We start from the raw sequence: 25,778 nt of genomic DNA on the forward strand, positions 1-25,778 counted from the left end.
ATTATACCATCGGTAACCAGAAATTTTTGCCTTTTTCTTATGTATTCCTGTAGATTTTGCCGAGAAAATCGACTGCGCTTGCAAATCTACGTTATCAACACCACCGCGTGCTTGTGCTGCCAATCTTTATGCATTCATGGCTTCTGAAAATTTTCACAAAAAAGGGTGGAATATACTTAAAATTCGACAGAATTTAGTAAAATTTTTATTTTGTTGAGATCTACAAAGGCTACTACCACTGGAAATAAGATTGTATTTTATTCCAGTTTCTCTTAAAATTCGTCTACAAAAATTGAAAATTGCATAAGCATCCGCAGTTCAAAATGATAAGTTTATCAGTGTATTGTGTTCGATACACTAAAGTCCACTAAAGTCCCATAAGGTGTCAGCTCTATTCCTATATCTCTTCTGTGCCATGTGGACATGTGGTCCATGCAGGTCCATGGTTGGTCCATGGTCTGTGCATGCAATCTACCAATAGTGTACGTTGAAATTACTATGTATAGCGGACTAGTAAATTACATCAGAGAGGATCTGATTGGATCTGATTCCACCACTATTATTGCACTATTCATGACTATTCAGAAATTTTCCCTCTGACTTTTCTTTTCTGACAACTTGTTGCGTAAGTCAGCTGCTTACATAGATCGATATATAAAGGTACCGGTCATGATAAAATTATGTAGTGTCACTGAACATTCTGCAATTACATTTATTCATTACATTCTGTAAAATAAGCTATTACAAGTTAGTGCATTTCGTCTGGTAAGAATTTATACAAATTACGTTGTATTTTCATTCGTTTCCTTATCAGTTAGATAACATTCCAACCAAAAGAAGAATGCACTTTTAAAAATGGTGAATTCTAGTATTGTGTACCATATGTTTTTTCTAACTAAATATATTCATATGCGTCGCATAAATTATATCTAGTAACAATGTGTTTTGATTAAATATAAGATATATTACAATTTTTAATCATGTACCTTTTCATCAAGTCATTCTTTTATATGTATATGTACATAAATAACAACTGTGGATTTTATTTCACATGTAACATTTGAAACTATAAAACTTAGGCTTAGGCCATTATTACATACCAAGGTACAGTATATTCGAATTTCGAATGTTATCGGTAAATTGTGAATTTTATATATTTGTAATTTACATAAACGACTAAACTCAAATTTACTTTATACCTGGCTCTATTTATGGAAATGGGATCATAAAATTGTATGTTTGTAATTAATTACTCACAAATGTATGTTTAGATGTTTGCTAGGATTTGTGTGTTTGGAAGTAGTTCTAAAGTACCAATTTTATTATCCACATTAAGGAATATTAGAAGCTATTCTGTTGCAATGTCTAAGTTCGATCTTCCCGATCGTTTGAAAGGCAACGATAAGTCTGTATGGTAAGTATAATAGATTATATTAACACTCGAATGCACTGAATGATATAAATTAAATTTTTTCAGGGTTGAATATATACAACTCGCATTGAAATACAAACCGTTGAACTTGGGACAAGGATTTCCAGATTTTCATGCCCCTGAGAATGTGACGAAGGCTTTAAGCGAAGCAACTACCAGCGATAATCCTCTTTTAAATCAATATACTAGAGGATTTGTAAGTATCCGGTATAACTGCAACATCAATCATTATGTTCTATAAAATATCATGTTGTTTCAGGGTCATCCACGCTTAGTAAACGCACTTTCCAAATTGTACTCAAAGCTTTTGAATCGTGAGTTGGATCCGAACAATGAAATTCTTGTCACAACTGGTGCATACGAAGCTTTATATTGTACATTGCAAGGCCACACAAACCCTGGTGACGAATGGATAATTATCGAACCCTTCTTCGATTGTTATGAACCTATGGTAAGATCTGCTGGCGGAGTACCTAGGTTCATCGCCTTAAAACCAGTAAGTTTTACTTTATGCAACTATTGTGTACATTTTACATGTTGATAAAAATTCTTGAGTTATGTATTGATTATTATTTAAGAAGAATAAAAATGGTCCCTTGAGTTCAGCTGATTGGGTATTCGACAGGCAAGAATTAGAAAGTCTGTTCAACAAGAAGACCAAAGGGATTATTATTAATACTCCACATAATCCTGTGGGAAAAGTTTTCACTCTAGATGAATTACAATTTATTGCTAACTTAGCTAAGAAGTGGAATACAATTGTTGTATCGGATGAAGTTTACGAATGGATTGTGTACGAACCATACAAACACATCAGAACTGGTATATTATTTATAGTATTACACTTATTCTGTACAGAATATTTTATCTAACTGTTGACTATATATTTTAGCAACGCTACCTGACATGTACGAACGTACAATTACCGTTGGTTCCGCTGGTAAAACATTCAGTGTTACTGGATGGAAAATAGGATGGGCCTATGGTCCAGCTAATTTAATGCGTAACTTACAAGTTGTTCATCAAAATGCTGTATATACCTGCTGCACTCCGGTCCAAGTACATACTGAATGCTTTACATACAAAATAAAAACATATATAACACCTAATAATATTGATGTAAATATTCTAGGAAGCTATTGCCATCGGATTTGAACAAGAATTAGCAAGATTTGGCCAACCAGATTGTTACTTTGTCAGTTTAGCAAAGGAACTGGTGCCGAAACGGGATTACATGGCGAAATTTCTTAGCGATGTGGGGATGGTACCGACAATTCCTGAAGGTGGTTATTTCATGGTAGCTAATTGGACTGCTTTAGAAAATAAAGTCAAATTAGATGAAGAAACTGATGCAAACAAAGATTACCGGTTCACCAAGTGGATGACGAAACAAGTTGGAGTTCAAGGAATTCCGCCGTCCGCGTTTTATAGTGATGAACATAAACATCTCGGGGAAGATAACGTCCGATACTGTTTCATAAAAGTAAGGAAACAATTTATTATATGTACAGGGTGATTCTGGGAACTGGGACAAGTTGCTGCTCTTTTTAAAGTAAAAATAGAAAAAAAATGATAGAGGAAAAGATCGTATGTCATAATACGTTCTAACTTCCTATGGCCTTGTTTTTTATGTGGATGCATCGATGCACCCGCCAGGTGCAATTGTACTTTATTCTTAAATGCAATCCAATTTTATTGTTACACCTACGTATAAGTTGTTACCAAAATCACCCTGTATATACCACTGATACAAATACATTCTGCTCAATAATTGGTTTATATTTCCTACAGAAAGATGAGAATTTGAAGAAAGCAGCTGACATTTTAATGAAATGGAAATCGCAATAGTAGAACGGATGATAGAAATCCCTACTATTTAACTGGAACTTGTTACTTATTTTTTCAACACTATGCCATATGTATAATGAATTATTGCACATACTCGCTGCACCAGTATAATTTATTGCCAGTACAAAGATATCACAATTTATACGGATATTACACTATTATACATTTTATACGGAGAAGTCTCCACGCAACCATCTCTTTGCGTCCTTAGTATCAGCGCCGAAAGTTTTACCGAATCTACAAGAAATAAATAAAGAATTTACAGTTTTTGAAGATTAAGAGTGAAATGAATTTACCTGTATGTTTCACCGGGGACGTGACCAAGGTAGTTTGGTAGCATGCCAACGTGTTTGTGGTAGATCGTGGTTGGTTGAATTACGAGCGGCGGATCGGGACGTGTAATCGTTGCCGGTGCCCATTCGGTGCTTTGTCGTTTCCGGTAATTCGATGTGAATTCAGTTAGCGCGCTGTTTGTGGCGGGAACGTTTGAAACGCCGAAATGTGCGTATCCGTATGGTATGTGACCGGCGTATCCTAAATAGACCACAAATATTTGAATTATTATTATTCTATGTAGATTTTTTTATATAGACTATAAAGAGGACTATTTGCAATTGATATATTTATCCTTTGGACTTCTTGGTCATCTATATAAGCAGTGAAAGGTTTAGATATTGACACTCACGTCTAGCATTCTCACGAATGAAAGAGTATCGCATACGCTGTTCACTATCTGTAAGATCCATCTAATATTTATTAGTGGTACACTTCCATGAATTATTTAGCATTAATAAGATCCAAATATATTTAGAGCGTCTCTCTCATAAAAGAATTTAATGTAACAGTAAGGGTTAAATGTTTAGTGAAACAGTTGAATTTTAGAGATGGAGATTACAGAAAGTGGTTATACATATAATCATTTGATGATAAATTCAAGGTATATAATGATTGGACTACGGGTTTCAGGAATTTATGACGAAAATATGTAAAAATATGAGGATATTATATTCTTTCTTGAAATTTTGCGAAACTCACGACTAATGAAGTATTTCTTGGGATTTGCGTTGTCCATAAAGTAGGGGGATGGCGAGTGGTCTTTAGGTTGTTCGTATTGTTCCTCCAAAAATAGGTTTCTCATCACTCCAACACAGTCAGGACGAACAGCAAGCATAGGTAATTTGAATTCACTTTTAATAAGCTGTCACACATGTTAGAGAAAATGTTAAACATAATAATAAACTTGAATTTTCACAAAGAATTGTGTGTATATACAAAGTTTTTACCAGACGATCTTCCAAGTTTCGTGGTTCACCATGGCCACTCTGCAGAGCTACAGTTTTCTTCAATTCATTGAGAGCAGCTTTATCTTTTAATTGCTGACGTTCAAATTCAGCAAGACCTTCCGTTGCAAGTACAGTATATCTCTGCCCGTTCCTGGCATTTAATCTTGGTGTAAAACCTAAAATAAAAAATTTGTTGAGAAGTTTGAAAAAATTTTTTAATCAACTTTTCGACGATACCTTCGTAGCCTGGCATGAGGGGATGATAATATATGGGGTCGGTCCTTTTGTATCGGGAATTTACAATGTCTATGTCATTTTTCGGCGGTCTTTGTACCTGCCAATTTAGAAATCACTGATTTTCAACACGTCTCTCAAATACACTTCAGTTTCCGAGATATTCGAAAGACATTTGATAATTACCTCGTAATCGTCGGTCACTCTATTCGATAAGATCAGTGTGTCTGCATGATTCACTGTTGGATCAAGAAGCAATTTGTGTGTTATGCTTCCGTAAGTTTCGCCGCATCTGTAGCGGTATTGAGGGCAATATCCAGCATATCTAAAATAAATAATTTTTTTGATAAAAACTGTACGCGGGAGGAGATAATAAATTTGATTTCTTAGATACTCGATCTATTTCAAATATCCAGAAGCTAAATATATGAACGTGATATGATATTATAACAATTAGAACAAGAAGACAAATATAATTTATATTTACCCAGGAACAAGATGTGGCTCCGGAGTGGCCAGTAATTCTGCTCCGGCGGTCATTATTAAAATTTGGCGAACAACACAACTGAATAATTAATTCAACCTAACTAAAATTTATTTACATAAGACTAAATGTTTCTACATTAATTTATCGTCATAACGCCAAATGGTTCGCCATGTTTCTGCGATTTAACACTTGAAGTTTACTATTCTCTTCTATATACAGGGTGGTCTAAAAGTCCCTGGACCATTCAAAACTCGAATTCGTATAAAGCGGTCCCTACACGGTCAATCGGAATGACAGTTTTGTAGAAGATTGACATTCGGATTGATCGTGAAAGATTAATACTGATGTACTGATGAAATGGACTGACGGATTTCCAGATATTTGGAAATCCGAGCTTCAATCACGGGAAGTGGAGGGGAGACTAACAGGCTTTCTCTTTAAAAGACATTGCGACTTAGTTATTGGTTATAAAATTTCAACATTCAATACTGTCAATCTGATAATCAGTCTGTCAATCGTGATTGAAGTAAGGATCAGTCAGGATTGGTCAGGATTGACAGTCCGACTTGGTCTGACTGTTCAATCAGACTGTCATTCCTGATTGACCATGTAGGGTCCGCTTAAGATAACAAGTATATCCTCTACGATTTCTTCAACGTTTCTAATCCTAAAACTAATTTCAAAAAGATCAAGTCGTTTGGCCAATTTTAGAAAAAGCTGTTCGTAGGGTGTTCTTGCAAGTCACCGTGCAAAGAAGCAAACATTTTAGTAAAAATTGCAGTTTCTCGCAATTTGCAATAAATCTAAGAATTCTTGCATCTTTCAACGTCTGTCATTTTCCCCAGCATCAACCGATTTCGATGAAACTTTCACAATGTGTTCCGGAGTCTACTCATCACCTTCGAAGCTTCAAAATCTTCGACCTCCGAAGGAAAACAACAGTGATAAAGCGTTCGCGGTGACTAAGAATCGGCGCTTTTATGCTTCGACTTTTAATTGCTGTTGCACTTGCAGGCAGGATTAATTGCGGGCAGACTCGATGCGGCTTTATTTCACTGTGACTTTCAACGGATAACGAATTAAGGGAGCTGCTAATTGACCGCCGGGAGGGCCATCGTACTCGCAAGAGGCGAGGAATGAATTGATGTTGCTGGCTCTGTGGAGGGAGGACACGTTGCGTACACAAATGAAGGAGGTGTACGATCGACGATTCGCTTTCCAGTTTTCACGGGACTACCGTGGCGAAAAGAACTTAGAAATGTCACTTTCGAGTGGTTCGTGGACGGACAAGTAACAATTCCAACAGAAATGAAAAAGATAACGTGTCGTTGAAAATCTTTTCTCTTCGTGCGCTAGCATTTGTATTCCGAAGCATGTGCGCCGGTAAACGAGCTATTGTTCGCAATGGATCAAAACAGATTGCACGTGACGCAATCTGCTGTCTTTGAAATCGAAGGAATCTACGATAATGATACCGCGACATTTTTTCATCTCGATATTATATGATAATACTCGCAGTTCGATATTGGCTACGCGACGCGAGACAACTGGAATCCAATTTTCCTTGTGACACGTCGATCGCAGGAGTTCTGTGAGATAAATATGTGGTTCCATCGGGAAACGAGTTCTATATTTTACGTAGACGCTGACATTAAATCTACGGATCTCGCGGAGAATGATAAGGTGAGTGGAAAAAGCAATTTCACATTTTTCTTTGTTCCCTCGTCGTCGCGACGACGTGTCGGAATAATGACGACCATTGTTTATGTCATCGTTGGATGCAGGTCTTTACGTATTTTCTCGGATGAACAAACATTGCAATAGTTTTTTTTTTTAACACTAAATGTTGCCTTATGAAAATCACATCATAGAATTTATATAGATTTTCGAAGATTTTTATTATATGTGCTTGGATACAAAAATGTGTAGAATCATTTCCAGTGAAAGCATCATTACAATTTCAATAATTGCAAGACAATAAAACCAGAAACCGGTCATTTGACCGGCGGTGGTAGGTTTAGTGTTATCAAGTTGACTGTGTCATTTGAATTCATAAATAATCATCAAAAACACATTTAATTATAAAATCGTCTACGGACTGTAAACGCATCCATTGAGACGATAGAAAACACATTATGAGAGGTTAAGTTTCAGACAATGCAACAGCAAAAGTGAAACTCATGCGTGGCAACACTCGTTAATGAGCTCTTCGTGTTCTTCGACATTGAAATGGATCTACAGATCGGAAACCGTAAAATTAGCTGTTTGCGGTTCGTATAACATTTTACAGTGTTCCCTATCATGAGAAAAAATTTATATGCAAAATACGTTCAACCACAATGTATAAATTGATCGTAGGAACAAAACTTGACAACCTCTCGTTGTTCATCAAATTAATATAATGTACATAATACTACAAAGAAAATTAAAATATATTTGATTGTGAACTTTTCGTTCGGTTCTGAATTAAATAAATAATTTAATTGAATTGTAACAAACCGCGGAGTGACATAGAAATTTATTTTCTCTCTTGATATGTTCAGTAGTTTGAAAATGATATAAAAGTATTTTTAAATTCGTCTAATGTTTTGTTATTCGATGTTGGAAGGATCGCCTCTCTGTTTACCGAAACCCGATCCTACGTAGATACTTAGAGGTCAATGCACTGATGAAACCCCGTGTGTTGCCTCGCAGAAGAGGTATCTTATCTTAAGGGTGCACTTAGGGGATGGTGGCCAGGTGTACACGAAGTAAATCAAACGCATTGCATTCGGCCCGTGTACGCTGCTATGTACACGCGCCGCGCGGTAAAGGAATAATAATTTTCTTCTCTCTTCCCCCGATGTTTTGTTTTGTGTCCCCGCGGCTGGCGCGACCAGACCGGAAGCTTTATTATCGCGCTGCTCGTTGTAAGCTGTGGGTGGATGTATAACTTAACCATAGGCAAAGATATGCGTGGTACAAACTCTGCGTCCGAGATTTATTCGACCAATTGCGGATAAAAGTCACCGCTCCTGGTGGATAATAATCGTATAAAGGGTGACCTGGATAGAGGGTCTGAATTATACTTGTCCGTTTCGACGCAGGATGAGTCTATTAACCTTGTGCACTCGGAGATATATTTTCATTCGAAAATTAAACATTTCTTCCGACCTAGAATATTTTCATAAGGTATGATTTCAAAAATTTTATGGATATGAAATTGATACAATACCTCGTACAATATCTAAATGTTTAGTAATTGATTGGGTACCGACATATTTAATAACGTAAACAATATTTTGGACAATGGTAAATTGAAACAGTAATACTCGGCTTTGTTAACACTAAAAATACTGAGAAATACTAAATTATTACATAAAATTATTGAACTGAAAGTAACCAAACCATGTGTAAAAATATTTTTTCAGAATGACAAATAATAAGCTAGATAATATTAATACAAATGTTCGAATTGCATAACTATATGTATACGTTAAATAATGATTAGACCGTGAATCTTTGTGCAAAATAGCAAATGTTTGCGTTGTTTGCAAGACACAGGTGCCATATAAAAATTTCTTTCATTATTTAATCATCTTATTAAACTGTAACTAATATACTGGTGTCCTTAAATTGTTTAAATATGACCACCGCTTTAAATTGTGCGTAGCCATTTTTATCATAAATGCATAAAATCTGCAGTCTAATAATGATGCAGTAATAAATGATACGTGACCTCAAATCGAAGTAAGTTTGCGAAACGGAAAAAAACGAAAGTGTTCTGTTAGTCAGGCTAATGAATAATTATGTGGAAATTATAAGATGAATCATTTTCTGCGGAAGTTTACTATAATACTTCGTACTGCAGGTAGCCATCGAGCAGGATTAAAATTGTTTACAGTCCAGGGCGTTGTTCTTATCGCCAAGCTTCGTCAACAGCCGTAAATCATAGTAAGTGTACGAAGTTTCACAGTCTGATTGCATTGGATATGCAAGCGTATTCTATTTTCTCTTTCTCTAGCGCCATAACCTTGCAATTAAAGCGTCGTTAGGCACCGAATAATAATTGGCGGCCAAACAAAACGATTTTTAGTCATTTGCCTTTGGATAGCATTCGATTTATGTTAATAATTTATGTTTAGTCGTATACTGCAAAAATTGAATGGTAGGTATACCCATGGGCAAAAAACTATAAATCATTACCTTTGATCGTTAATAATTATTATTTCGTACTTAACGATCCTCCGATTATTAGCGAGCGGGAAATATAAATTCTCTTTTTCATCCGGGAAATTATTTACGACAACGAAGTTACAGGGCGAGAGGGTTAATTTACTAACACTATTTCCTTTAAGATTTCTTAAACAATTTTCTTCTCAAATGGGAAATTATATTTCACATGTGCGCCCGCACTTACTCTAATGTCTATGTATAACAACAACAAAAGTATCATTTTATTTCGATTAACCTTGTTCCAGTTCTCGGAATCACTCTGTATTTTAAAGTTGAAATAATAATTAAGGAGACACACGTTGTGATAAAGATAAGGAAGTATATGCACTTTTGAAAAAGTCTATTTATAAAAACTTGTGCAGGTTGGTTAACTGTTAAATAAATATATCCATCGTTTAACAAACTCTTGCGTGTGAAAGTTCGCACCTAGGTGTTATTCTTTTCTGTAAAGAGATAATTTCTCCCCCGTGAACAGTTCAAACGGCTACCGTGTTAGGCCGATGTACGCTGCCAATCATGCTCATTGCTCATTCACGTGACCACGCGGGGTGACAGTGATCGATCGTGGATCCCTCCCATGGTTTTCGACGCATCGTTCATCCGCGTACGTCTCACTTCCAAACGATAAACAAATAACGAAAATTACGATCGACTTATTACACAACAGTTTAGTTAGTCGCCACTATACCTGTTTAACGAGCGTCACGTGACGGTGCCCTGTCGACAGCTTGTCAATCTTCCATGTGACTAATTATTTGTAATTAATTCTACTTCGTTTATATAAAAATAGATTTCTTCTTCACTGTATTCTTCACTCTACGTTCCCCTTCTACGTTGACCTGGTCATGTGACATCTGCTGACGGAGAGGGGATAACTTTTTCCCCTCGGTTCAAGTCAATTCCCCTGATCTGGCGACTCTGGTTCTACATATGTATCTTCTTTCACCACATAGTCTCAGCTAATATAGATGAATTTTTTTAGTTACAGTTAGTTAAATTCTTTTCATTTTTTAATCTTTTATCCGTAAATGTCCGAAATATAAAAATTGTGGGTATTAATAAAAACTAATGTGTTTTCACCAATTTAAACTTTAAAGGTATACTTTCTTAAATAGAAAGATCTTCGCAAATTTTTCTTACTGCATTGAGCGTTATTTTTTAAATAGAGTATTTACATTAATTGATAAGAGAAGATACGAGTTCTTATCACAAAAGTCTGTTCTTCAATTTAAAACCAAAAGCAAGAGAAAATGTTAAATAGGATCGTCAGGGCATCGCATTAAAAAGAAGCTATCTTTGTCGTGAAAAATTAAATTGTTCTAATTTCTTCATTTCGAGGTTCATGACAATTTAGGAAGCAGTGTTGATGGACTCGATATCGATACGAGAAAGTTCATTTTAGGCACAACATAATATCGGGTTACCCTTGGTTCGTCGACAACCCATTTCACCGACACGATTTGACCGATCGTAACTTTCGTCGACACTATGTTTTCATCGACACGGTCAAATCATCGACAAACGTGTTCATCGACACGGTTTGACCGACACTATGTTTTCATCGACACGGTCAAATCGTAGACATATGTTTTCATCGACAGTCCGTGTTGAACGACAGGTTTGAGTTCATTATTCATATCGCTTTAATTTCATTACTTGATATTTGTGTAATTATTGTACAATTTTTTTGTGATTTGTAGTCTATATACATATATATATATGTACATTTGTAGCATTCGTTCTGTTTATTCACATTTTTATAAATATTTACACAATTATGTTTGACATTAAATGAAATATTATGATTTTTTATTCATTTGTGTATAGCTATTAATAAAGTTTTTTTATTTGAAGAAATTTGAAAATTTGAAGTAATTCTCTTTATTATTTATTATACAACCAACTAAATGCGTCGAGAACATAACAATGATAATAACGATTAATCTACATTAGCAAATACGTGATTTACAAACTTGTCGCTAAAGACGGACTGTCGATGAAAACATAGTGTCGGTCAAACCGTGTCGATGAACAAATTTGTCGACGATTTGACCGTGTCGATGAAAACATAGCGTCGATGAAAGTTACGATCGGTTAAATCGAGTCGATGAAAATATAGCGTCGATGAAAGTTACGATCGGTTAAATCGAGTCGATGAAAACAGTGTCGGTGAAATGGGTTGTCGACGGACCCCATAATATTACTGAAAATCTCGATCCGGACCACTGTGCGGCGCGGCGCGGCGCGGCGGAAGAAGCGCTTTTCCAGGGACCAAGAGGCAGACGGTGATTCGGCCGGTGCAGAAACAAACGGCGCACATAATCGGCTGCAATGGCTAGCAGGCTAAAGTATCGCTAAGTACCGATCGTCCTCATTAACGTCATCGAGCGAGGTGGACAGTGATCGATTGCTCGGTTGGCTGTGTGCTCTTCAGGAGTCGCGCATGCATAATCGTGTGTACAGGGGGCAACGGCTCATGCGCAATCGATCGATCGATAAATTATGCACGGGAACGCCGGTGTACATACGTAAATCATGCGTCTGCCCTCCAGGTCCGGCCTGGCCCGGCCCGATCTGGCCCGTTCGTTCCCGCTCTTCTAGTCGTCTCTTTCTATTTCCTCTTGTCCTGTTCGTTTTCTTTTCCATTATCATCGTCTCCGGTGTTTCCGCCTTCTCTTTCCGTCTTTGTGTCCTCCGCAGCTTGGAAATGGCATCCGTGTGCCGAGGTCTCGCGTCCGACTATAGTTCGTGCCGCGGATGTATCCGCATGATCGGCGTGACTCGCATCGTATTCGCCGCGCTGCATTGTTCCGGTCGCGCGGGCCGAGAATATCGGCGATGACCACGAGCCACGCGTTAGAAAATCAACGATGATCGCGAAGAAAGGGACACGTCAACTATACAGGCCCTTTTTTTTTTACTTTCCCCACGCAGAGCTCGTGCGAGTGCAACCAGACACTGAGTCATCCGCGTTTCACGCGCACGATGCGCGTGCACGCGCTCCGACGAACAAAGGGTGCAAGCGAACCCTTCCCTCCGCAGGATCATGTACCTACCTGTTAGTCCACTCGGTATTCCGACGACGAGCCGATTGAAATGCTATCGATGACACCTACTCATTATTGAAAAAAAGACACAATGTCTCGTTCTTTTCTCGAGGGACCAGCCTAAGCTCGATCGCACTGAGGTGTGTGAACCGAGGTCCCGATCGGACACGCACGGGAAATTGTTATCTAGATACAATGCGCCGCACGGCGCCTGGAATACGCAGTTCGCTATTGTTCGTCGGATGAACGTTTGTTTAAATAATGCTGAATTTTTAAGGAAGTTTTCGTCGGCGATTTATATTCGGAGAGACACGCGCGTTTCTTGGTTCAATTATTTATGTTGAGAAAATATTTAACTAACTTACTGTACTTTGCGTTTGTCTGAAATTTGAAGAAAAATTTATAATTGACGAGTAGACAGCGGATCTTCATGCAAAATAAAAATTATCTACCCGAGTTGCAACAAACTGGAGTGAAATAGAAATTTATGTTCTTTCCTAATATGTTTAGAGGGTTGAAAATGATATAATCGTATTCTGAAATTCTTCCTAAATTCTAAATTTTAAATTACAGCTACCCATTTTTGTCATAAATGCATAAAATCTGTTGATCTATTGATGACTTGTAAAAATACACCTGGTCGGCTATGCGAGTTTTCTATCGTAACTGTATTTTGAGGAAATATTCCTTGAAACGGGCGAAATAAAATTGTATTCCAGTTCCACCCGTGAAAGGGAATACCTTGATATTGCACAGTCGATATCCCGACAGGACGTACGAAATAGAATATTTCTTATTGCGTTCAGATGTCACGGAAATTGTAACTCATCGCTTCGCCGAATAGGCTTCCCACGGAAATAACGTAGTTCTCCCTTTCAACTGCAACAACTAATGGAAAGTACTTCACTGAAATACATTTATCAAGGACAATCGTGTGGTTTGTGGTTTTATCGAGTTCTTTCGATGACCGCAGTTTCTCGTGACCGTGTTCCTCAGGATGTGGTGTGGAGTTCCACGGGAGTCGTCGTAATTGACCTAAAAATATGCGCGGAAAGAGTGTCCGACACCAAGACTGGAAATTATGAGCGTACCTTCTGTCATACCAGAAAAAAACAAGTTATTGTAACATTAACTAAAAAATTCATTGAATTATGAATCAAGTTGTTGTCACTTTTATACAATTTATTGAGAAATTCTCAACTTCTGGTTTTAAAAAGACTGGTCCCTTTACTGTCAACTTTTATTCGAAACATTTTTGCCTCGGAAAAGCTGGAGAAAATTAATTTTGTATGTAAAATATGTTGAAATTATGTAATTTACTATCTTAATACCAAATAACTTTTTCATAAGTAAATATATATTTTAAGAAATGTTACGTCGGACAGCAAAAATTTCATGACATACGCAAAAATGTAGAAACCGACTTATTTCCAACTTTTCGGCCAAACATCTCACTGTGGCGTCGGACGATTTGTTCCTGAAAAACTGCTGGACTCATCTATCAGACGGAACAATTAAAGTTCTCGTTATGCATGCGTCGAGTGTACCTACCGTGTTCCAGTAAATAATAAGTTTCGACGCCCGGGCAATTCGTTGTCCAGCGGTGTGGCGCGACGCAGGGAATCTGAAAGCGCGAGTCGTTATTATTCAGACAGGCATTTACATGTACGTCCAATAAAGTAGCTGGCAAAGAAACAGTTCGAGTCCACCAACTTAATACGCTACCGTGATTTATTCTATCCCGGTGGCGATCTTCCATAGACCTCCTGGAGACGCGGGGCTACTGGGTCAGGAAGTCATACTACATCATGTTGTACCAGGCCATATAAGCGGCTGCGTCTCAGAAACCCAGAACGTTGGTTCACGACGCGCCATCGTGTCTTGCCGATTCAACAGGGAATCTACACTCTCAAGTTGAAACTATGATTTACAGCAACCCACCGGTACATTCCGCTGGAAAATTTCGCGCTCCTTTTTCACCGGGCCAGCGCGTGCAACCGCATTTACAACATTCATAAATACCGTGGTGGATTCACGAAATTCATGAAAAAAAATCTTAATTAAATACAAGGGTCGTCTGAAAAGTTTTGAGCCTCAACATGAAGATGACGGTACTAATAATATGCTTTGAAAGATGCCTGTGAAAATTCCAGGCATTTTGGACGGTCAGTTGTTGTTCGACAGTCGTTTGTGTCAGGCGATGTCAGTGTTTTTGTAAAGAAAGTGCTGTTCCATCTAGACAACGAAACTGCTCACACTTCGGCGATCGCCATGGCCAAAATTCACGAATTGCTTGACCACCCATCGTATTCACAGATCTGACCCCCAGCGACATCTTCCTGTTTCCTCAGCTTAAAGTTTCGCTTGGAAGACAGAGATTTTCATCGGACGAGGAGGTCATCGCATACGTAAACGCCAATTTCGCGGAGCAAGACGCCAACTACTATTTGAAAGGGTTAAAAAGGTTAGAACATTACTCGGAAAAGTGTATTGACCAGTATTGACTTAAAAGGAGACTGTGTTGCAAAATAAAACTACATTTCACCACAAAAATCCATGTTGGGCTCGAAACTTGATGACATCAGAAAACCCTCGTATTTGCGTGCCAGAATAATTTTTTTCAGCATTCTCAATGTCCCCGACGCTGCTGCGCATGCACCTGCACGCTTTTTCCCTGGAGCATCGTTGCTGACATTAAAATCCGTGCAGAGATATTATGATGAAATGACCTTTGACATGAAAGGCAATATTAAGCCTGAGATATATTTCCATTGAGATCGTTTCAGCTTATTCATCTCTTCGCCGCACTGAGGCCCCGTGATCTCGGAGGAAATAAATCTCAGGCTTAACCGTAACTTCGGGTGTCGAAGGTCACCTTGAGTAAATCTAAATTAAAACGGAAATGGCCGAGCGTGTTTTTTCTCGGCGAAGCGAGGCGGAACTCGGTGTTTTCGTATCGATCGTTCCGTTCGAGCTCGGTCAAAACAACAATTTTAAGTTCGCCACCGTAAGAGCGAAGACTGTAACGCGCATGTAGAAATATTTCTTGATAGGTTTGAGGAAAACAGGTGTGTGTGTGTTCCTTTTTTTCCCCGGCATTATTCTCCGTTATAGAGACGAGCACACGCGCGATCGCTCTTCAAAGGGTGTAATCATCCGTCGATTAATGGAAAAGATGTTGCTTGACCTTCTGGAAGATACACGATTATGCAACGAGTACCACGTGGGGCCACGGTTTTAACGTGTGTGCTTCTGGTGTTTCGTTTAATGAAACAAATAAAACAACATAGAATTACACTGATGTGCAAAAGAAAGAAGCACCCAGTATAATTATAAGTAGACTGCGGATCTTTATGAAAAATAAAAATGTTTTGCATTGATTGGGAAAGGCAGGAATAACATAACAATTGATTTTATTCCTTAACGTCTTTGTTACACTAAAAGCAGCACTGTAACATTCTTGAATTTTTTAGCTTTTACTGTTTTATATTTCGCCAAACCAGTTTAATTATAAGATGTAATGACAAACAATATGTTTATGTAGAAATTGTATTGTACAATGATTGATTTATTGCATTTATAGTACTAGATAATCCGCAATAACACATATTCCCAGAACTATTCTGTTAAACAGCGGAATCGTTTTTCAAATCTTACCGTGTTCTTATTTGATTTTTTACGCTTTTCGATTAAATATGGCCGGGTGCTTCTTTCTTTTGCACAGTACGTGTATGTACTAGCACCAACAACGGCATAAATTGCAGCATTCCGTTGGCCCGGCGGCCATCATGCGCAACAATCTGCGGGTTCTAACAAATGAGCAATATTAACATTTACATTGTGTGTCAGGGGCTTCCTTCTGCACCGTGAGCGTGACTCATAACTGCCTATCGCGCCGGTTTTATAGTCGTGGCACTGTCATAATCTGTACACCCCCGACTATAGTGTGCGCACGATAGCGTGCTACAACAGTATCATTAAAGCACATGATCATAGACACCGCGGAAAGTAGTTCACTCGTTGATTCACGTGAAATATTCCGCACAATCGGTAAATATACGCTGTGTCCTCCACCTGGTACGCAATCAAGAACAGTGAAACTGAAACCACTCTGAATCACGTTCAGATTAAGTAGAACTGTGGGTTGCTGAGTTTGTTCAGCAGAATAGTATCTTGCACATATCGCACCCTCGGAAAAAAAGTGGCACAAGTCAAAAAATGGCAATTTTGAGGTTATGTCATTGAAAAATATGTATGAAGTGCCCCAACATGCACGAAAAGTGTCACATCTCCACCTCGCAATTTATTCACTTGAAGGGGAATTTAAAACAATTATTTCAATATAAGTTTTATAGTACATATTCTGAAAGTTGATTTTTTCTCAAATGCTGCATTTTTGAGTTGTGTCACTTTTCTTGCGGGGATGCGATATGCTTGTAACCATTTTTTAAACAAGTAACTGTTTCCAACACCTGTGTATGCGTATACAAGTTTTTTTTATTTATTTTCGAATTTTCAAAAAATCAGATATTTTTACAAGTATAAAATATAATACTTGAAGATATTTTAACTAACAATTTCACTCAGAAAAATAAATAAGCCATCAAGGTTCCAACATTTTGTATTTCAACAACGAATAATTTATTACAGTCGTTGTTCTATTTAGAAAGTAGTAAATTGTTCTTATAAATACTATAACTAGTTGAAGCTATTTTAGCGAACAATTTCACTTGGAAAAATAAAAAATAGCGCTGGAACGAAATAGTTTTTAAAAGCCATCGAGATCCCAACGTTTCGCGTTTCAACAAGAACTAATAATTTATTACAGTTGTTAATCTGCTTAGAATGTAGTAAACCGTTTATATAAATACTATAAATACGGTATGCATTTCAACGAGAACGAATAATTTATTAGAGTTATTATTTTACTCAGATTGTAGTAAATTATGTTCCTATAAATACTATAAATACGATAAATAAAAAGCAAACATTCAAATTCAAAGTAGTCTAGTGTTTCGCGGCGAGTCAAAGGGGGTTGTTCAGTCGAGGCAGTGATTGGCTGGCGAGGGTAGCGGCAGGAGGGTGGGGGAAGTCTAGTGGGAGATTCGCGAGTGTATACCACCGGCTCAGTATCGTCCGACCAGCGGTCAGGTGTGTTTCGTTAAAGCGGAAGTGTGTTTACCACAGAAGGATCGTCACTGTAACAGTTAATTCGTGTGTCACTTGTATTTTTCTTGTGCAAGAAACTGTATTCGCGATCAAGATATAGGAACGTGGCGGCACCGTTCGACTGTAGTAGAACATCTCTTTTCCTCTCTCGTTCGCGCGATGTGTATGGTTTCTCGACGTTCTGACATTCGATGCAAACGTGACCAGTGAAACATCGTACCCGCATGATCGTGTCGACGATACTTTCGAGCGTGACGGGTTTCCATCGGCGACACTCCAATGACGCCGGAAGGAACGCTGAGCTGACGGTAAGCGAAACTTTTTCAAATTCTTCGCCCGTGCTCGATGACGGTGCGCGCGCAGCCAACTTCACGCTGTCCGATGTTGACAGCTGGCTTGTCTCGTTCGTAACGCTCCCTCGCTTGCCGTTTACGGGATTGTCAATCACACGCATTGGCACAATTAGTTTTCGTTGATTTCAAAATTCATTTTTCCGAGCTAATTATGCCATTCGAACCGCTGTCCGTGGTTTACGGAACATAACCTAATGCGAAATAATAAGTATCTATGTAGATTAGAGGTATAAACTGCGGACGATTATGCAATTTCAAATTTTTAGATAGAAATAGACAAATTTTAAGGAAGAGGAACGGAATGGAATACTATTTTTCGTGGGAATAGCCTTTGTAGATCTAAAACAAATAAACATCGTACTAAATTCTATCGAATTTTATATTATAGCATTTTTTGAATATTTTCATAAGCCATAAATGCATAAACATCCTCCGAGTTTTTCTTAGTCTTCATTAGACACAGTTCCGTAGATTGTCATTCGATAGACACTCCGCATGATTTACGAAAAGTAACCTAACGCGGAATAATGAGTATCGAGATTAGAGGTAGGGTAAATTAATTTTTGAACGCGGTTCCATAGATTGTCATTCTATTTATAAACACACCGAATGGTTTACGAAATACAGCCTAATAAAAAACATTATCTAGATTGATTTCCATTGAATAACTAAGGGTGGATTTACAGTGGAGCTGCGAGCATCGATGATAGCGGCGCGGTGAAAAGAAACCAACATTCGTGACAACATTTCGACACATACTAATGAAAAAGTACATATGTATTTTCTTTGTTTTTCTTTTTTTTTCACCGCACAGCTCACCTCGCTGCTCCACTATAAATCCACCCTAAACTGTCCCACACAATTCAATTCTACGAAGAATGCAAATGTTTTCACCCCTTTTTCTGTAACATTTTCTAGAGAATTATCCAAATAACGTTGAGAAAATTATGTTTTTCGAGAGTAAAAATAAATTTGGTACGAGTGTCTGGGAGACTCTTCGAGTTTCAAGATTGAATAATCGAGGTTAAGTGTCAGTTTCCGTTACGGGTGCGTTTATTCCAGTAACTTTTAGTTCGAGGAGTAAATGGAACGCGATTGAAACCGGTTAACAAGCTGTCGAGACGCGTGCGAGACACGAGAAGCGATTCCGGCAGATTTCATTCCCTTTTTGCGTTTTTCACGTTCGCGGAGGTGGCGATATGTTGTTCCGTTTAAATTACGAGATAATCCGCGGTGTATCATAATATTAACCGTCAATCTTGTATAGAATTGGAAGTTTCGAATGTTAGATGCTTGCGAACATTTATCATGTTTCACAGAAATTAGTTATTCCGTGTTGCATTTTGTATTTTATCGACTCGTTTCACTGCAATAAATACATCAAATTCCCGATCTATTCATTAGAATTATTTCAATATTGATGTATGCTATGAAATACTTTGGAAATCCAAGGAGACTGAAATTCTAATGGAACGAGAGTTATAAGCGGTTTTGAAGCGGTGAAAACTCGTTTGCTTTTAACATGTAATCCTTGAAGTGTTAAAACGTGTTCGCGCGAGATACTTAAAATTAAGTATTGCAGAATTTGTTGTAGCGAGAGACGAAACTTTCACTGCTCTCGATATGATTAATATCTTATTTCGAAACGGAAGTGCACAGTACTGTTGTACAGCACATATTAAATAGCAGTTTATACAATTAATGTAAAATATAATATAAAATACTATATAAAATATAATTCTTCATATACGTAAATATTATTATTAGATCGTTGATACTATGCACCTGTGACAAAAATGGGTGAAATGCAAAATAGTAAAACGTATTTATTTATGTACTTCCTATTTTACACATTTTAATAAGTTAGAAATAACAGGATAATATTTTTCGATTCTCTAAACGTGTTTACTGTTGCACATTTCACCAATTCATACACTTTTTACTGAAATTCATATTTTCTGAAAAATTGTGTTGAATGTATCACGAAGACTTTCCTTCTGAATTTTGCAGCGGGTTCCGTCCGAGTCGCAATTACGCCAATTGCAGCCTGTTCGTTTTACAGGAGCGCGAAAGCGTTATTAAAGATACAATGCACTTTAAAATTATTATGGCGTCGGGCATTGTTGTAGTTTCACATGGTCGTCGGGCAGCGTAAGGAATTACACGGAAGCGCGGTTTGAGTAGATGGAAATTTTGTCGAATAATTGTTTGCCGCACGATTTAGCTCGGACATCTAATGTGTGGAACTATTTAAAACGCGTGGTTCGCACGTCAATGATATACATTTCGGGCCCTTGCGTGGACGGGCCATTGTCGACGACAGTGACAATAGGGAACAAAGTAAACGGGCTCGTTCACCGCGACCGTTATTCATTGTTATGCGCCGTGACGTGGACCACGGGCGCGTTTAGCCTCGTTAAGAACAATTAAAAGTAACCGGCGAACCGAGTGTTGCTTAATTGCCGGCCCGCGAACCTTCTCAACAATAAGAGATACAACCCATCCGCTTACGAAAATCAAATGTCCGTTTTCACTCTTCGAACGCTATCTCCTTTACAAAATTAGTGATAAGATCAAATGAACATTCGGTCTAAGAAAACGGGAACTATACGATCTAAGAAAAACGAATATTACTAATGCAATTACAAAACTTCTCTATTTTTCATGATTTTTTGATGGGACTTTCGCCAACTTATTTGTGGCATTTTTCTGATTAAAATGACGCGATATACGATCTAAGGAACAGCAAGGTCCCGAGCGTTTTTCTTAGAGCGGACTCTTTACTGTATATTTTAAGTAATATTTATCACTAGACTGTGTGTGTGTGGATCCTTATGCAAAATAAAAAATGTTTGCATTGATTGTAGGACACAGGAGCCAAATAAAAATTGTTTTCTTCTTTTAATTATCCTGTTAAGCTGGAACTAATACATTGATGTCTTTAAATATTTTTAACATGTCCACTGCTTTAAATTACATGTACCCATTTTTGTCATAAATGCATGAAATCCGCGGTCTATCACATTTCTAACTACAAGTAAATTTCATTCGTTAAGAGCACGCTGATGGGACCAGTTACCTCACCAATATAAGGTTTAATTGAACCCATTTCCTTCGCACTAAGTTTCTGAAGATTTGATTGCGACAATTAGTGCTCTCATTAGCGTTTCCGTCTGTTCGTTTGCGAGCGACGGCGAAGCAGTCTGCGAATAAATGTCTGCTCTTTGTTGCGATCCTCCTTTTATCCTATCCCTCTTTTCTAGCTTTGAAAGAAATACGATACAATGCCGCGTTGTACGTCGGATTTACCGGATTCTCGAAAAATTCCTGATTTTCTCACGAAACCCACGGCGAATCCTCTTTCATTCTTCCCTTGGCACTTCTTCGCTGTTTCTTTTTCCGCGAGGCTTCAAGCGTTCCTGTAACGAGGACGTGTTATGCAAATTTGTGGATATTGTAGCTGCAACTGCAGAACACAATAATTCGGATCCCTCTATTGACCTGAACGCGGGGAAAGAATGAACAGGGATCTTGCGTTTCGTTGCGCACGCTTGTTAACAATTTCCGTGTGCTTCATTGTGCTGTTGCTCAGAATCCCTACTTGCCTCGTTTACATGCTAACCTTCCTTTTATTTCACTTTATTACACTGCAGGTGTTTATATAAATGAAGAGTGACGTTTGTTTGCTCATCCCCTGCGTTTTGTTCAGAATTTTCTTATCTCGCGTATATGAGAAGGTTAAATATTATTCAAATCTCATTCACTTCATTAAAATCATCCACATTTACATGTAGCACTTAATTGATTCGTTAATTTGCATTTTTGCTATCTGGTAAACAGATGTGTTTGGAAAACCTGCATAAAAATGTAAAGATAAAAAAAATATAAGAAAACTTTTTAAAAACCACGCTTATATTAAAATGCACTATAATAAAAGCGACTATAAATAAAAGCGTGGAGCGCTAAACTATATTGACGTAATCTTTGTGGGCGCTCCACGCTTTTATTTATAGTCACTAATGTCTAAAAAAATTATTTTCTCCTTTTTAGTGCATTTTAATATAAGCGTGGTTATTAAAAAGTTTTTTTATATATTTTTTTATTTTCTACTTTTTAGACTTTTTTAAACGGAACGCAAGATATAGTAATACTGGTATGAAATAGTGAGATATAGAAACGCAAGATTTGGAAATACGCGAGATAGAATGAGGGGATGACTCCGAAAGACGACAACTCTTGATGAAGTCCGAAATTGTCCGAAATGGAACTGAACGAACGGAATACCCGAGTTCCTTCGGTGCGAAGTGGGTCAGTGGAGTGGGGATGAGCCGGAGTGGGAACACGTAGTGGAGTAGGGAGCGCTGGCGCGCGGAGTGGGGATCGCTGAACGCGATGACGTACTACCGAGCGTCGCGCGGCGAGGTGTGACGGTTAATATTAAAATTTTTTTCTCCTGAACGCACAGTTTTTTTTTTAAATTTGTTTTTTAATATTGCATTGTCATCCAGTTCTGAGCTATGTTTAAAGTTTCAAGTCTCTAGCTCATCGGGAAGTGGTTTAAAATTCGATTACAAGATTTGACGCATACAACAACGACAACTCGGCAAGCTAATATAAGCGTGGTAATAAAAAAAGAAACAGATTACATACACTGATTAGCTGTAAAGTATGTAACACTGTCAATATGTTCAACAAATAAAATAAAAGTACATCGTAAAAATTCATCGTTAACCAATGATTGTTCGAAGACAATCTGCGGTGAAATAAGAAATTGCTGTTCACGATGCAAAACACGATAGGCACACGGTTTGTACGAGGAATCGATAAAATTCAGTTCGTTTGGTGATTCGCGTGATTTCGTAAAATCACTTTGCTCTTGTTCCACAATTTAGCAACGTTTGTGTCTAATGGCGGACCCCGTCCGATCCCAGGCACTTTCTAATAACCAGGTAAAGAATTGGCGATGGCAGAGATTACGGGGTCACGTTCTAAAAATCGAGAAGAGTAAAAAAAAAAAGAAGAAAGAACAAGAAAAAGAAGCAGTGAATCATCCTCTCATCTTTAAATTGAACACTCGCTGCATGAGGCGACCGGCTATAGCGGCCATATCCCCGGTCCACAATGTTGCCTCTCTCGCGGAATCCCTCGATATATCGACGGTGTGTTTTAATCGTCGATCGAATTAAAAATTTCCTCGTGGAATTATGATTATACGGCCGGTCGAGTCACGCTTTTAAGGCGAAATACTTCCACCGTATTACGATATTATCGGCGACGCGTTTAGGTCGTGCCTCGTGTGCGCCTTCGCCCGTCGCGAAATTAACCATTTCCCCGTCGCGGTAATTTCCTGGCCGGACTCGCCAGGCTATTTTATTGTTTAATAAATAATTTTCATCGTCCGCCTTATCCGCGACGGCTGGCCTCGCATCCAGTAAACATATCGTAACCCGGATACCTAGTGCTATCGAAAGCGAGGTATCCTTTTCAACGTAAAACATCGATTTTCACGGTTTCTCGGAAACACAATAGAAATCATTTCGTCTTACAGGCATACATTTTCGTTATATTTTCAGCATGTTATTCAAATTTTTTAAGAAGATGTTGATATTTAGTATTTTTTAACAACAACAAATACTTAATAATTACATATATTTACTATATTTACAATAAATACTTAATAAAAACAACAAATAATTAATTTTTTGGATGAATTGTGGATACAAATTTTTAGGGTAAAATTTCCATAAAATTGTTGATAAATTAACATTCTCAAACTAACATTCTTCATTAAATTTGAAATGTGATTTTGTGGGATAACCATTGATTAATTGATTTGAGTGATTTTTTCGAAGTTGTTAAACCGGATCTCCTTTTTTCATGTAGTAGAACTAAAGCCGACTCTTTCACGAAGTTTCGCGAAAAGCTACTCTGTGCTCAGCCGGAGCAACAAAATGGTGTAACATACTCGCGGCAAGTTGTTCACTTGTTCCTGGAAGCTTAAGGTGAATTTACTTCGCCGAAGATCGGGTTGCGTGTTGGTCGCGATATCGGTTACAAGATTAAGCGAGACCCGGTACAAATAGCTGGAATAATAATAATGATGATTTCTTTATGGGGCACAACAAAACGACACGGTTGTTACGGAAAATAGGCGGTTTCAGGAATTGTATAATAGGAGAGAGCTGGACGCGTATAATAACAGGAGAAGCGGAGATCAAAATTATTTAGACTTGGAAGGATCAGAACACAAATAACAGCTTTGTCTTCTATCCTGTTTGTTGAAAAATATCTTTGGCAAATTGAAGATGATTCTCTAGTAGCAATTTTGAAGACACAAACCGCGAGTAATTGTCAATTTCTTATTTCATCCTGATTCGATTTAGGAAAATTTGAGGAATCACTGTTTACCGTACTTCTGCAAATGATGAAAATAATAAATCATTTTTATTATTTTCTTTCTGTAGAAAATTTCGGTTATATGGTTCCTCTTTTATGACCAGGCGGCTGGAAAGTGAACTGTTTATAACAACAGCTTGAAATAAGCCCAAAATAAGACGTTGCGCAAAACATCAATAAATCTATCAAAATATCTAATAAACGATTTCGGGTTCGGTAAACAAATTATTGAATACTTTTCCACTTAGAGAAGTACTAGTCACAATGACTGGTATTGGTATAAGCAGCCATGATACAAAATTATTTTCATTCTGAATAAATTAAACAAAAATAAAATTCATCGTATTACTCCTTTAGTTGTCGCTGTAAAAGTCGTTGCACATCATTGCGAGAAAAAAATGTAACATGAAGTAGGAATTTTAAAATGGAATTGCAAAACCAGTCATTGTGACTGGTCTGGTAATTGTAGTGTTAATAAGGTACATTTCCCCATGGGTATCTACCCTAAGAAGATCAGTTTAAATGGTCAAGTAAATTGTAGCAGAGTCTACTTGCAAGATAGGACCGAAGAAAGTCGCTAAAAGAGTTCCACGTCGACGGCAATCAATAATACATAACGAAGCGTCAACGTCACACGCAGACACCTGATGCAGAGAATCGTTCAGAAATAGCCTAGCATCGCGCTAAGCGATTAAGAAAAGAACGGTGGCCGACCAATGTAAAGGGGATAAGATTCAGGGGTCTGCCCACGCCTTCCTCCTGAAGATTGCGCGTATAAATACGCGTCCGCTTTGGGCATAATACGCACTCGTAGTAGATACCGAGCGAAAAGCATGCTCTATAAGTGGCCACTTGACGCTTTTTCCCTACCCTGGAAGTCGCCGCCGCCTGTACGCTCTTCTACCCTCATTGTGCGGACAAGAGGAAGAGGAGGACGCGTCCTGCTCGAGGACACGCACGAGCAGAGAAGCTCAGGCTCTCTCTCTCTCTCTCGCTCTCTCTTTCTTTCTCTGCAGTCGCCTACGCCACGTTCATGGTTATGCCTTATTTATGAGCACTACGATGCCCGTGTGCACTCGCTTCCGAGTGCGGACAAAAGCCAAGAAATATGCTCCACGTGGAAAGCGGAATTCCGATCGCCCGGCGTGCACGCGTCGCGTCCTCGCGACGACTCCAGCGCACAGCTGTGCCGCTGTGCTGATCCATTCACGAGCATTTCTTTCTTTTCTGGTGAAAAATATCCATTTGTTTAGATGTAGTAAGTTCTACAATGTTGAAGTTAAAATATTGATGTTAATTCAGAGGAACTAGGAA

The 25,778-nt window shown here is 38.1% G+C and overlaps 3 protein-coding genes across 12 annotated transcripts in view; 2 read left to right on the forward strand and 1 right to left on the reverse strand.

Moving 5' to 3' along the window:
• Positions 1-538: 538 nt before the first annotated feature.
• Kyat (Kynurenine aminotransferase) lies at positions 539-3,555 on the forward strand. 7 transcript variants are annotated; one of them, XM_076425864.1, is made up of 8 exons: positions 539-660; positions 1,272-1,414; positions 1,478-1,628; positions 1,692-1,928; positions 2,011-2,254; positions 2,325-2,491; positions 2,565-2,915; positions 3,224-3,555. In XM_076425864.1, exons 2-8 carry the CDS (start codon positions 1,272-1,274, stop codon positions 3,278-3,280), a joined length of 1,350 nt encoding a protein of 449 aa, XP_076281979.1. In that variant the 5' UTR covers positions 539-660; the 3' UTR covers positions 3,281-3,555. The 7 variants fall into 7 exon arrangements, with proteins under 7 accessions (XP_076281979.1, XP_076281960.1, XP_076281995.1 ...); XM_076425845.1 differs by having other exon boundaries at positions 624-765; XM_076425880.1 differs by having other exon boundaries at positions 624-765; positions 2,014-2,254.
• On the reverse strand, positions 3,438-6,767 carry LOC143210074 (CIMIP2 protein CG18335). The gene is made up of 7 exons (XM_076426559.1): positions 5,285-6,767; positions 4,984-5,122; positions 4,801-4,897; positions 4,564-4,739; positions 4,316-4,478; positions 3,577-3,814; positions 3,438-3,517 (listed from the first exon to the last, which is right to left on the reverse strand). Exons 1-7 carry the CDS (start codon positions 5,335-5,337, stop codon positions 3,448-3,450), a joined length of 936 nt encoding a protein of 311 aa, XP_076282674.1. The 5' UTR covers positions 5,338-6,767; the 3' UTR covers positions 3,438-3,447.
• The window catches only part of LOC143209571 (uncharacterized), an 88,356-nt gene continuing 69,090 nt past the window's right edge, over positions 6,513-25,778 (forward strand). For 3 of the 4 annotated variants that reach the window (XM_076425385.1, XM_076425405.1, XM_076425395.1), the window contains exon 1: positions 17,371-18,023. In XM_076425385.1, coding sequence (XP_076281500.1) covers positions 17,940-18,023 — 84 coding nt within the window. In that variant the 5' untranslated portion in view covers positions 17,371-17,939. Of the gene's footprint in view, positions 6,968-17,370; positions 18,024-25,778 lie in introns of those variants that run through there. The other variant, XM_076425414.1, reaches the window with a different exon arrangement.

The sequence above is a fragment of the Lasioglossum baleicum genome, chromosome 1, assembly GCF_051020765.1.
Source record: "Lasioglossum baleicum chromosome 1, iyLasBale1, whole genome shotgun sequence".
Taxonomy (NCBI): Eukaryota; Metazoa; Arthropoda; class Insecta; order Hymenoptera; family Halictidae; genus Lasioglossum; species Lasioglossum baleicum.